Source organism: Hyla sarda, chromosome 4, assembly GCF_029499605.1.
Source record: "Hyla sarda isolate aHylSar1 chromosome 4, aHylSar1.hap1, whole genome shotgun sequence".
NCBI classification, from domain to species: Eukaryota; Metazoa; Chordata; class Amphibia; order Anura; family Hylidae; genus Hyla; species Hyla sarda.
In genome coordinates this window covers 268695775-268708576 of record NC_079192.1, presented here as the reverse complement: position 1 = coordinate 268708576, position 12802 = coordinate 268695775, and the positions used below count along the sequence as shown (strand labels likewise).

Here is a 12802-nt window from a genome sequence, read left to right as displayed (position 1 = left end):
AACAATGGACAAGAGGCAGCAGCACTTAATACATAAATATGATTGATTTGCCCAGCTGTCCTTGATACAGGATTTATAATAAGGTTTGCAGAATGGAGAGTTACGTCTTTTTATCTCAATGTGATAGATTTGGGCTTCCCATGGATAGTTTTGTGAAGACTGAATAGAAAACATTTGGATGTAATATGGACTTACCATCTGCTTCTGACACAATCACGGTGAAGTATTTGACAGCTCCATTGGTGTCGCTGAACCAGCTACAATTAAAACTGAAGTGGATTGATGATTTACTAATCATAGTATCTTTTCCATTCACTCGGACATGAAGAGGTGGCTGAGGAGGACCTGGGAAAAACACAACAGGGCAGTTGTATTAATGTGGTCCCTAATGTAGACCAGACAGACAGAAACTTAGCAACATTTTTGTCCCAAGTACATGCTGTTTGGAAGATTTGGTGCATCTTTTTAGATATGTTAGCCACTTTTTCTTGAAAATGTTTCTTGAAATATATATTATGCATTTTACTATAACTTTTGCCATCAGTACTTACGATCTATCATGGTTATGGTGCTTTCTTCTACCACTTGGCTTATCATGTCCGCTGAATGCACTTTGATGGATACAACATATCTCTTATGTGGTTCTAGGTGCATGATTGTAAGGGCGGATTTGTGTTTCTCAATTCTTTTGGAGTACTCCACTACATCAGATCCATTCTTCTTATATTCAATGGTGTATCCATCAAAGTCAGAATCAGGAGGTGTCCACGAGCAAGAGATGGCAGTAGAATTCTGAGGCCGACAATGAAGATGTTGTATCTTATCAGGTTCTGTAAATAATGAGTAAAGTTATTCTTTACTGAGTCTTTCTTGGAATTTAGATATCTTTATGTTATTCACCTAAACATGTATATAGACAAAAAAAAAGGGGTTAATGACATGAAACTGGATCAGTCTCAAATTTCTGATGTGGATCCTAAATTATTACTCAAAAAGATGAAAAATACAATAGCATTAATTCCAGTTGACTCAAAACAGTCCAAAGAAATATCAGGAAGTATTACTTTACTGATAGAGTAGTGGATGCATGGAATAGCCTTCCTGCAGAAGTGGTCGCTGCAAATACAGTGAAGGAGTTTAAACATGTATGGGATAAGCATAAGGCTATCCTTTATATAAGATAGGGCCAGGGACTATTCATAGTATTCAGATTATTGGGCAGACTAGATGGGCCAAATGGTTCTTACATTCTACTTTTCTATGTTAGTCTCTACTGTGTATGCAAGCAACAGGGATTTTGGGAAGTGTATGCTTTATTGCCTGGCAACAGCAGAATTATATTTCAGAGAGGAAACCAGGAAGGGATCAGATTGGAGAAAATTGTACAGTGATATAGATCTATAAAACAGCATGTACATGCAACATGTCCTGTACATATATGTATGTGGTATATATCTGATTTTACAAACTTTGCTTCATGAGAAAATCCCTTCCTGATATTACTTTTAAACCTTTGCCCCTCTAATTTAAAACTATGTCCTCTTGTGGTAGTTTTTCTTCTTTTAAATATGCTCCTGTACCGTGTTGATTCCCTTTATGTATTTAAAAGTCTCTATCATATCCCCTCTGTCTCTTCTTTCTTCCAAGCTATACATGTTAAGATCCTTTAACCTTTCCTGGTAAGTTTTATCCTGCAATCAATGTACTAGTTTAGTAGCTCTTCTCTGAACTCTCTCTAGAGTCTCTATATCCTTCTGGAGATACGGCCTCCAGTATTGCGCACAATACTCCAAGTGAGGTCTCACCAGTGTTCCGTACAGCGACATGAGCACTTCTCTCTTTCTACTGCTTATACCTCTCCCTTTACATCCAAGCATTCTGCTAGTGTTTTCTGCTGCTCTATTACATTGTCTTTCTACCTTTAAGTCTTCTGAAATAATTACTCCTAAATCCCTTTCCTCAGATACTGAGGTCAGGACTGTGTCAAATATTCTATATTCTGCCAGAGGGTTTTTACTAACAAGCAATATGCAGATCATCTGTGCCTATTTGACCATCTCAGTGGATGCCCTCAGATGGTCATAACCAATAGTGTTGCTCGTGAATATTCGCAATGCGAATCTTATTCGCGAATATCGCATATTCGCGAATTCGTGAATATTCGCGAATATAGCACTATGTATTCGCAATTATGAATATTCTTTTTTTTTTCACAGTACACATCACAGTGATCATCCCTCTCTGCTTCCAGCTTGTGTGGTGTAAAGAAGGCTCTAATACTACTGTGTGAGACTGGCGTGCAAATTTTTGCATATGCAAAAATAAACCGCGAATATTACGAATATGCGAATTTAGCGAATATATGATGAATATTCGTCCATATATTTACAAAATATCGCGAATTCGAATATGGCCTATGCCGCTCAACACTAATAATCAAGGACAATAAGGCAAAACAAAGAAGGCACATGGGGATAAGTATTGATAGTATAGCCTGTGCATTGGAATTTTTTTAATTTTACATAATGCATCAGTTTATACTTATTATTATCATTATTAAAACTTTATTTCAATAACATATCTTACTTGTTCTCACAGTTCCTGTAATAGACAAGCTCAGAGTCTTCTTTACATTGCCACTGACACTTTTTACACTAAATTTATAGAGACGTCCAGGTCGAAGGCCAGTGATAATTCTTCCGTTAGACTTGCCAATGCTGTAGGGATTGAACACCACTAATGGGTCTGAAGGTGTCCACTGCAGCTCAAAGTCATCATAGTCTGTCCAGTCTGGGGGTCCCAGCCAAGTTATGGACAAAGAGGTATTCTTCACATCAGTGAATGACACTGAATTTGGAGGCTGAGGAGCTATAAAAGGCAACAATATAGTGTTAAATTATTGTTGGAATATATGTAGCATGCTTTTAATTCTAGTGCTAGACAACAATTTTGGCCAGTCCATCCTGACCATATATGGATCACATGACCTAGCTGATATGCAATTTGGTTCATGCAATTTTTATTTGTAGAAGTCAACTACAGGGAATAGAGGGTGAACATCGGTCATCGGACTCTGTTGTCCACTTCGAGAATATTGTAACTCAACTGTTCATAGTTATAGTTGAGTTGTGTCAAAATGTATTCTTATAGATGTAACTATGATGCAAAACTTAGGTGAGTCCATGGTCTAAACAAAGGAGAATCTGTCTTGATAAAAGAGACATGCAATAATACCTGTTCTGGCCTCTGAAGTCACTTTATTGATCAGGTCACCACTGTGTGTCACTATGACCAGCTTGTACAGGCGTCCAGGAATCAAGTTTTGGAAATGATGTTCTCTAATGGCTTTGGCTTGTAACAGTTCTTTCTGTGTCCCATTAGGGTTATAGAGAACCAGTTGATACATGTCCACATCTCCCAGTGCTGGGGTCCATGTAAACCATAAGCTGTCAGATGTATTCCGGTTTGATGCTTGCAGATTGGTCACAGAGGCTGGAACTAATAGTGAAAACACCAACAGTAATAATCAAAATTCATATCCAACAAAACTGTTCATGTTCCACTCTTATTCTAGAAGGGAAGGGATAGGAGTCTTGTGTCTTTGTCAAGGCTATTACATTTATAGACTATTACATTGTTTATAATAGCATCATATAACTTACTTGTAATAGAAGATGATGGAAAAAAACGCAATTTAAATATCAGCGTGAAACTAAGAGGTTCATAAATCTGAATTCTTCTAATACAACATTATTTTGTTTTTATGCCAAAAAAGATTCAACGTCCCATTGACTTGATGATAGAAGACACACAGCTTTTCCATTTTCATTGCATCATTCAGCCTAGTCTAATTTACATGGACTACTTAGTTTTTGCTGCAAGTGCTGAATGTATTCAACCATAAAAATGTGTTTTTAAGTCATCGGACACAGCCTTCAATCGACTACATGAGAATTGAAATACTGATCTTGAATAGGTTTCCTATAATTACTATAATACCCAATACAATAGTATAGCATCAGCAGTAGCATCTATTCCATCATTACCTGTTCTCCCATGGATTGAGGACTCATTTGTCAGAGATCCGCTGTGAGTTACAATAACTATTTTATAAAGGCGACCTGGCAGCAACCCCTGAAATGAGCTCTGGGTGAGACTTTGTACGCCAGGCTTCCGGTCATGCAGAGTGTTGTCTGGATTGTATAGGAAGATGTCATAGGATTCTAACTCTCCCTCTGCACTTGTCCATGTGAATGACAGGCTGTCTGTGCTGTTCCCTGTGATTTTTAGACCTGTCACTGCTGCTGGGACTGAAATAGAAAAATGTTACATAGAATATAAAAATGGTTTTGTCATTTGTATTGTCTCAAGTTTACCAGTATGTTGGCTCTTATGACTTTAGAGTTTCCATTAGTTTTATAAAGAACTATTTCCTTATACAGTGAAATCTCCCTTAGTGGACACCTCCCATTAGTGGACACCTCCTAATAGCGGACAGTTTTTAATTCCCCGGCAGAGTCCCATAGGACTTAATGTATTTGCACCCTCCAAATAGGGGACATTCCCAATAGTGGTCATGGACACACCCAATAGGGGACAAAACACTCCCAATAATGGCTAAAACACTCCCAATAGGGGACAATCAGGCTTATGTGCCGCCCTACCTTTTACACAGGGCTGCCATCAGGGGGGTATAGCCAATACCCCAGTAAGTGGCTCAGGTTCCCAGGGGCCCTGTCCCTTTCGGGACCCCCCTGTAGCAGCCCCATAACACTCTGCCAAATCATCCCTCCTGTGCCAAATCCTCCCCCATGCCAAATCATTCCCCCATTCCCTCTTCCCCATGCCAAAAAATTCCCTCATCCCCTTGCCAAATCATCCCCCATGCCAAATCATTCCCTCATCCCCATGCCAAATCATTCCCCCATACCCTCATCCCCTTGCCAAATCATCCCCCCATGCCAAATCACCCCCCCATGCCAAATCATTCCCCAAATTCCCACATCTCCATGCCAAATCCTCCCTCCAATGCCAAATCATTCCCCCATTCCCTCATCCCCATGCCAAATCATCCCTCCCCCCATTCAAAATCATTCATCCATTCCCTCACCCTCCTGTTTTTCTTACTTCTTACCTTGCTAGCAGGCAGTGATGAGCGATGCTTCTCTGCGATTTATCAGTGAAGACAATGACGGCCGTGAGCAGTGGCGGCTGCCTGAAGTGAGGAGTGACGCTCCTCTGTGCCTCACTCACTGAGGGTAGCGGAAGCTGTCCGAAATGACGAGTGATGTATGGAGCATCACTCGTTACTGCTGGCAGCCGCCGCTGCCCTCATTGAGTGAAGTGCAGAGGAGCGTCACTCATCACTGCCTGCTGGCCAGGTAAGAAGTAAGAAGAACAGGGGGATGAGGGAATGGGGAAATGATTTGGCATTACTTTTCCTATTTAATTATATTGTTGAGATTTTTTTTTAAATCCTTATTATGGTCTACAAACAAAGAATAAGTTGGCCAGCACTATCGATTCCAAACTATTATACGGACCTGGCTTACAGGTGCTGGGCTAGCAGCTTGCACCTGTAAGCCAGGTCCGTATAATAGTTTGGAATCAATAGTGCTTGCCAACTTATTCTTTGTTAGTATTACACATATGGGGGAGTGGCTACCTCCATGTTGGTTCTTGCACCCCACCCACCTCTATCAGGTGTATATAAGGTGATTTGAATGTTCCAGATCCTGCAATGCCTGCTGATCTATTCACACAGAGGCATATTCATAGTGTATGGTCCGTACCAATGAGATCACCTTACCGTGGTGGGACGGTCCAAGCTATTTGGCCACCAAATTGCAAGCTAAGTATCTCACTATTTCATTACTGCACCATAGCTGAATAGCTTCTCATGTTGTATCTATATACTCATGTTTTATCAATATCTTTGCGGTAGCAGTGTGCTGCTGTATTCTACTGTTGCTGCTTATTATGGTCTATTCACACATACAGTATTCTGCGCAAATTTGATGCGCAGATTTGATGTGCAGGATTACAATGTTGTTAGAAGGTGGTTGGGTCTTCGCCAATGAATGATTAATGGAATATCATAGCAATATGCCGTCACCCATATCACTCCTTCAATATGCCCAATGCTCTTTATGTAAATAATCACTGCTGGCAGATGTGAGTTGCATACCATATATGCCATATAGTTACATAAGTATCCTGGCTTTATGTAGTGCATTATAAATTATTACTTCCATGAGAAAACCCCAGTAAATCAGCTTAATCATCAGAGTCCAAGATATTTCCTTATCTAGGCTAATCATAAGACCCCAATATATGTCCCCTAACTAATTATACGACCCCAATATATTTCCTTATCTAGACTAATCATAAGACCCCAATATATGTCCCCTAACTAATTATATTACCCCAAGATATTTCCTTATCTAGACTATTCATAAGACCCCAATATATGTCCCCTAACTAATTATATGACTCCAATATATTTCCTTATCTAGACTATTCATAAAACCCCAATATATGTCCCCTAACTAATTATATGACTCCAAGATATTTCCTTATCTAGACTAATCATAAGACCCCAATATATGTTCCCTAACTAATTATATGACTCCAAGATATTTCCTTATCTAGACTATTCATAAGACCCCAATATATGTCCCCTAACTAATTATATGACTCCAATATATTTCCTTATCTAGACTATTCATAAAACCCCAATATATGTCCCCTAACTAATTATATGACTCCAAGATATTTCCTTATCTAGACTAATCATAAGACCCCAATATATGTTCCCTAACTAATTATATGACTCCAAGATATTTCCTTATCTAGACAAATCATAAAACCCCAATATATGTCATCTAACTAATTATATGATCCCAACATATTTCCTTATCTAGGCTATTCATAAGACCCCAATATATGTCCCCTAACTAATTATATGATCCCAAGATATTTCCTTATCTATACTATTCATAAGACCTCAATATATGTCCCCCACCTAATTATATGACCCCAAGATATTTCCTTATGTAGATTAATCATAAGACCCCAAGATATTTCCTTATCTAAACTAATCATAGGACTCAGGAAATTTCCTTATCTAGACTAATCATAAGACCCAAGATATTTCCTAATCTAAATTTATCACAAGACTTCAAGATATTTCCTTATCTAGATTAATTCTAAGTCCCCAAGCTATTTCCTTATCTAGACTAAAAGGACCCAAATACAAGTCTATTTATAAATTCCAACCAGGGTCACATTGGCCTTCCAGAGTACTAGAGGATCATTTGACATAAAAATGTGCCCCGATTGTCCAGTGGAAGACATGCCCATTTGGAGTTTTTTTAGAAGTCAAACATTTACCACTAGGGTTTATTAATTATACAAAATATTTTCTCATTTTAGTCCAGTTACTTTTACTAGTCAGCCTGTAGATTTTGCTCTGGTGCTAGTTCTATTACCTGTTTGTCCCTCAGTTTGTGCCGCTTTGCTGAACAGACCGCTGCTGACTGTAAACACCTGGATCTTGTATTTTTTTCCTGGAACCAGGGCCTCAAACTTATGTGATTTTGTGGTAGCTGACACAGACTTATTAGTTATTAGAACTCCTTGGCTAGTAAGAAGAAGAAGATCATATCTGTCAGATATCCCTGGTGCACTTTGCCAGTTGACCACCAGTAGATGACTGTTGTATTCATTATCGGCCCACAGCTTTTGAACCATTGAAGGCACTGGAAGACAATCAGCCATATTAGTATACCCATAGTTAAACATTCCATACTATTATAACTTTTATGGCTCTGAAGAAGAAAAGTCGTACTTGTTCGTCCAAATGATGTTATGTTTTTGTTTAAACTTCCACTGTTAGTCTGCACCACAACTTTGTACTGTTCCCCTGGAACCAGGTTGTTGAAGGTATATTCGTAATGTTCATAGATGTTCTTGGATATAGTCTGAGATTCTATCAGATAGTTCTGACGGAAGATTGTTACCATGTATGAATCTACATCTCCTCCACCAGATGTCCACTTTACGATGAGGCTGTTAGTCATTCCATTTGGTGAAATGTAGATGTTCTTAGCAGCACTAGGCACTAATAAAATAAGACAAGATAGTTTAACATCTATATCTGTCTACATGATACAACCTGCATTTCTGTCATCACTTTGATTATTAATATGTGTAATGTTTTTGTTCTTTTTTTATTTCTCTTATACCTATTGCTCCAAAAATTGATTGGAATTATTCCATTAATTTATGTGTGGAAAACTTGAATGACTGTAAAAATAATTATCCATATATGTTAGAAAGACCAGTATATAGTAGTTTAAAGGTATACAGATGTCTCACAATGGATGTCTCACCTTGGTTTTTTAAAACTCTTAGCTAGAGAACTACAGGAAAGAACTGCTGCATTTACACGGTTACTCATGCATTTCGATTGACTCCTGTAATACAATTTCCGTTAACGTTGCTTTAAAGGGGTACTCCAGACCCAATACATCTTATCCCCTATCCAAAGGATAGGGGATAAGATGTCTAATTGCGGGGGTCCTGCCCCTGGGGACCCCTGCAGTCTGTCATTCAGCACCCACCTTTGCTAGCTCTCCGCAGCTCTGGAGGCTCCGAGTGTGACAGGGCCGGAGTATCGTAATGTCACGACTCCGCCCCCATGTGACATCACACCCTGCCCCCTCAATGAAAGTCTATGGGAAGGGGAGTGATGGCTGTCACGCCCCCTCCCATAGACTTGCATTGAGTGAGTGGGACGTGATGTCACACACGGGCGGAGTCGTGACATTACAAGCTCGCAAAGGTGGGTGCTGAATGACAGATTGCAGGGGTCCCCAACGGCAGGACCCCCACGATCAGACATCCTTTGGATAGGCGATAAGATGTATTAGGGCTGGAGTACTCCTTTTACCGATGCATATGCACCAGCAACTTTCCCCAGCAATAGTGGCTAATCATGGAAAGCTTTCTTTTAGAATAACTTTAATTTTAAAACTGTATGTGCCATAAAATTTTTACTGTGCAATAATGTTTAGTAGTTTCCTACCTGTTAACCCCTCTACAAATGTTGATCTCTGTGCATCACCGCTAAATGTCAACACAACTATCTTGTAAAGACGACCAGGAGTGAGGGAGGTGAAGTGGTATTCAGAAGCTGTGTTACTCAGTGTGATCAGTGGAAGGACACTCATGTCATTGTATAGTAACTGTATCTCATAGCGATCAACATCTCCTTCAGCTCTTGACCATGTAACATGGAGCTCCTCACTGCCTCTTCTTGCAAGTGTTAGCTTCTTTACTGCCTCTGGGACTAATAAAAGACAGACATGTTTAAATAATGGAATATTTTTTTTAGAAGGAGAATGTAACAAAGTTGTTTTGGTACTTACAGGTTCTGCCGCTGGTCATGGCACTGGCCTCATATTTTCCACTTTCAGTGCTTACAGTTATACTGTACAGTCGGCCAGGTACTAAGTTGGAGAAAACACATTCGTTTTGCATCTTGTTGACTGATGTAGTGTTTATAAAGTTATTGTTGTTCTTTATGGTCACTTTATACTGGTCAAAGTCTCCAACAGCATGCAGCCAGGACACTTTGAGATAGTCACTTCTTCCTGCATTGCTCACTGTTAGCCCTTGTACAGCAGAGGGAACTGAAAAATAAAGGGACAGTATTTAAATGTGCCCATATACTTTATATAAAAATCCGGCAAACCTGCCGTCGGCAGGTTCAGCCCACTGTTTAAGGTGTCTGGCAGCCTCCTAACCCTATGCTGACAAATAATGTCAGTAGAGAGAAGGGTCAGGCATCCTGGATTTTTGCCATCCAAACCTTCTTTTCACCTAGGTATAAGTTTGCGCCAGAGCTGCCAGGCTGAGGCACACCCCATGAACAACACGTGAATGTTTACCTTTTGACAACACGTGAAGTCAAATGTTCATGTGTACGGGAAGGTGAGGAAAGATAACGTTCGGCTGACAATTATTTAAAATGTATGCTAACCTTTACATACACAAATAGTTACATAGATACATAGATAGATAAATATATAGATAGATGAACGTATTGTACCTGTCCACTCTTGGCTGAAGGAATAGTTTTCAAACTTTCCACTTTTGGTTGTTACAGTCACATTGTATAGTCTTCCAGGTGTCAAAGCGCTGAAGGAACACTCATGGATTGATTTGGAGAGTGTGACCGGTGGAAGGATATTATCATTATGGGATAAAGTTACTACATATGTATCTACATCTCCAATAGCCTGTAGCCAAGATATGCGCAGGTAGTCACTCTGGCCATTGTTACTGACTATAATGCCACTTACACTGGATGGTACTGAAATATAAATGAAAAAGACACATTTTTGACTCCCAATAATGATAAGAAATTACAATTTTAAAACGTTAAATGTGAATTAATTCAAGACAAGACTGTATTTTCATAAATCCTTTAGGCCTCTCATTGTTTTAACAATCACTATGAAGAATCTGGATGCATGACAAAAATGTAATACTTATTTGTGTAGAGATTTAATGGGACCATATTTTCAGTTTTGCTCCATTTGAAGTGATACATCATGGATGTTATTAGTGTCTTAGTTACCGTACATAGTTGGCTTACATGTTTAAATTGCTCATATGCGTTGTATGACCTGTATGCATCACTAGACTGGAAAAATTCAGATGGCTAAGAATACATTATAGTGACAGTGCATCAAGTGCTTTCAGAGAAAAAGACAATGCAATGCTTTATATAAGTGATCAAACTATCACACGATCAAGTTCCCTTGGGGGACTAACAGCATAAAAATGTTGAATACAGTGTTATAAAAAAAAAGAAAAAAATGCTAAGTTAAAAAAAAATCTGTTTTTCCCTAACAAAGTTTTTTTCAAGTAAAAGATAAATGAGTAGCTACACTAAATTTGTGTTAACACATCTGTAAAAAATGTTACTAGAAAATTTTTATTTTTACGAGACAGTGAATGTCTAAGTTTGTTTTTTATTTGCCTGCCTACCAAAGAAATAAAAAAAAAATATTTATATCAGTCATATGGTAACAATGAAAACTACAAATCACCCTGCAAAAAAATGAGTTGACAGAAAAATATATATTTTTTGTACCTGTAATGCAACAATACAATAAAAAATGTTTCAATAGCAGTAAAACTAAAAAAAGAATATAAAAAAAGAGGGAATTCGTTATGGTATTGACCCAGAAAATACATTCATGATGTTATTATAATACACTGTGACAGCACAAATTTAAAACCCAAAAAAGTTAAATGGACGAGTTGCTGTTTATTTTCTATTCCTCCTCCTCAAAAAAAAAAAAAAAAAAAAAAAAACAGAATGAGTTAACCAATAAATTATATGTATCTCATATTGGTGCCATTAGAAAATAAAATGAATTTTCAAAAACCAAACAATTGCGACAGGAAAATAAATTGCTTGATCATTGGAGCCTACAATAGGCTGGTCACTTAAGAGTTAAAGTGTGATGAAAAGCGAATCACTAATGCCCTCTGCTGGCTGTATGCGGAACCTTATATAACGCTGCTTGTGGGTAAGACTGCACGTTATCACTTTATCACAGTATGAAGCAGTCAGATGCACAGGCTATTGTTCGAAAGTATTTCGCTCTGTTCCTTAAGTACAGGACACAATCACTTGAGGAAGGAAGCTGCTTGATTAAGTTCACATAAGTATCAACCTGACAAATGTGCTGATCTCGTGTAATTAAACATTCCTTCTTGTCTTGGCTCTAATTTCCTGTACATTGCCTTTTTACTTAATCTGTATCCTTTCTCCTCCCCAAAGGTCTTCATTACAATTTGCCATTTTTCTTGGATTTGTTTTCTTAATCTGTCTTCATCTGTTCTCTTTCATAGGTATTTCCAGCTTCGTGCAATTCTATTGGCTTTTTGATTCACCATCGTTTCATCCTGTTGGGTATTAAACTACTTGTGTGCCTTTGGTTTGGAGGAATGTTGTATAAATGTACAAACTGCTTAAAAAGTGACGTCACAGTATATTGTTAAGAATAGTACTGCAACCTAAAATACTGCTAAGGCTGCACGTTTTTGCAATAGAGTTCCCGTATCAGTTTTTTTTAATGAAAAACGGATTCCTCAAAACTGGACTAAACTGTATCAAAACGTGTGTACAAATTTTAACCCACATGCGGTTAAAAACCACATATGGTTTGAAAAATGATGTCCGGTTGCATCAGTTTCTTTTGAAAAAACTGATACGTTTTAAACTTTTCACTCCATTATGAATAAAGTTTCACTTGCTTGATTGAAATTCCAGGAAAAAAAAAGCGCAAAGTCAAAAACTGTATGGTGCAAACCGGATGGAACCGTATGCACATACGGTTCTGTACGGTTCCCATTGACTCCCATGCAAAAAAAATTGTATACGGTTTAATACGTTTTTTTTTTTACCTGAACCTGAAACTGTGGTAGGCTATGGTTTTGGGAAAAAAACGGACAAAACCGTACAAGTCGGAAAACGGATGCAATAGGATGCATTGCTTGGCATACAGTTTTCAATGGAGAGTCAATGCATACGGTTTTCAATAGGGTTCTGTACAGTTTTCACATTAAAAAATGTATACGGGAACTGTATTGCAAAAACGTGGTGTGAATGCACCCTAACTGTCTGCAGTATATCTGAAAAGGCTTCAATAGACCAACGGCAGGATTACAGTGGCACTGATCAGATCCAAAGACACAACCGGAACGGTGAACAGAAAGTTTT

At 38.4% G+C, this 12802-nt stretch overlaps 1 protein-coding gene across 3 annotated transcripts in view; it reads right to left on the bottom strand.

Moving 5' to 3' along the window:
- PTPRB (protein tyrosine phosphatase receptor type B) overlaps positions 1–12802 on the bottom strand; it is a 143044-nt gene that overhangs the window by 38981 nt on the left and 91261 nt on the right. For all 3 annotated transcript variants that reach the window (XM_056574127.1, XM_056574128.1, XM_056574129.1), the window contains 10 exons: positions 10115–10378; positions 9432–9695; positions 9089–9352; positions 7850–8122; positions 7491–7760; positions 4047–4310; positions 3235–3498; positions 2587–2868; positions 552–830; positions 196–345 (listed from right to left, as the gene is read on the bottom strand). In XM_056574127.1, the coding sequence (XP_056430102.1) occupies positions 196–345; positions 552–830; positions 2587–2868; positions 3235–3498; positions 4047–4310; positions 7491–7760; positions 7850–8122; positions 9089–9352; positions 9432–9695; positions 10115–10378 (2574 nt within the window). The remainder of the gene's footprint in view (positions 1–195; positions 346–551; positions 831–2586; positions 2869–3234; positions 3499–4046; positions 4311–7490; positions 7761–7849; positions 8123–9088; positions 9353–9431; positions 9696–10114; positions 10379–12802) is intronic.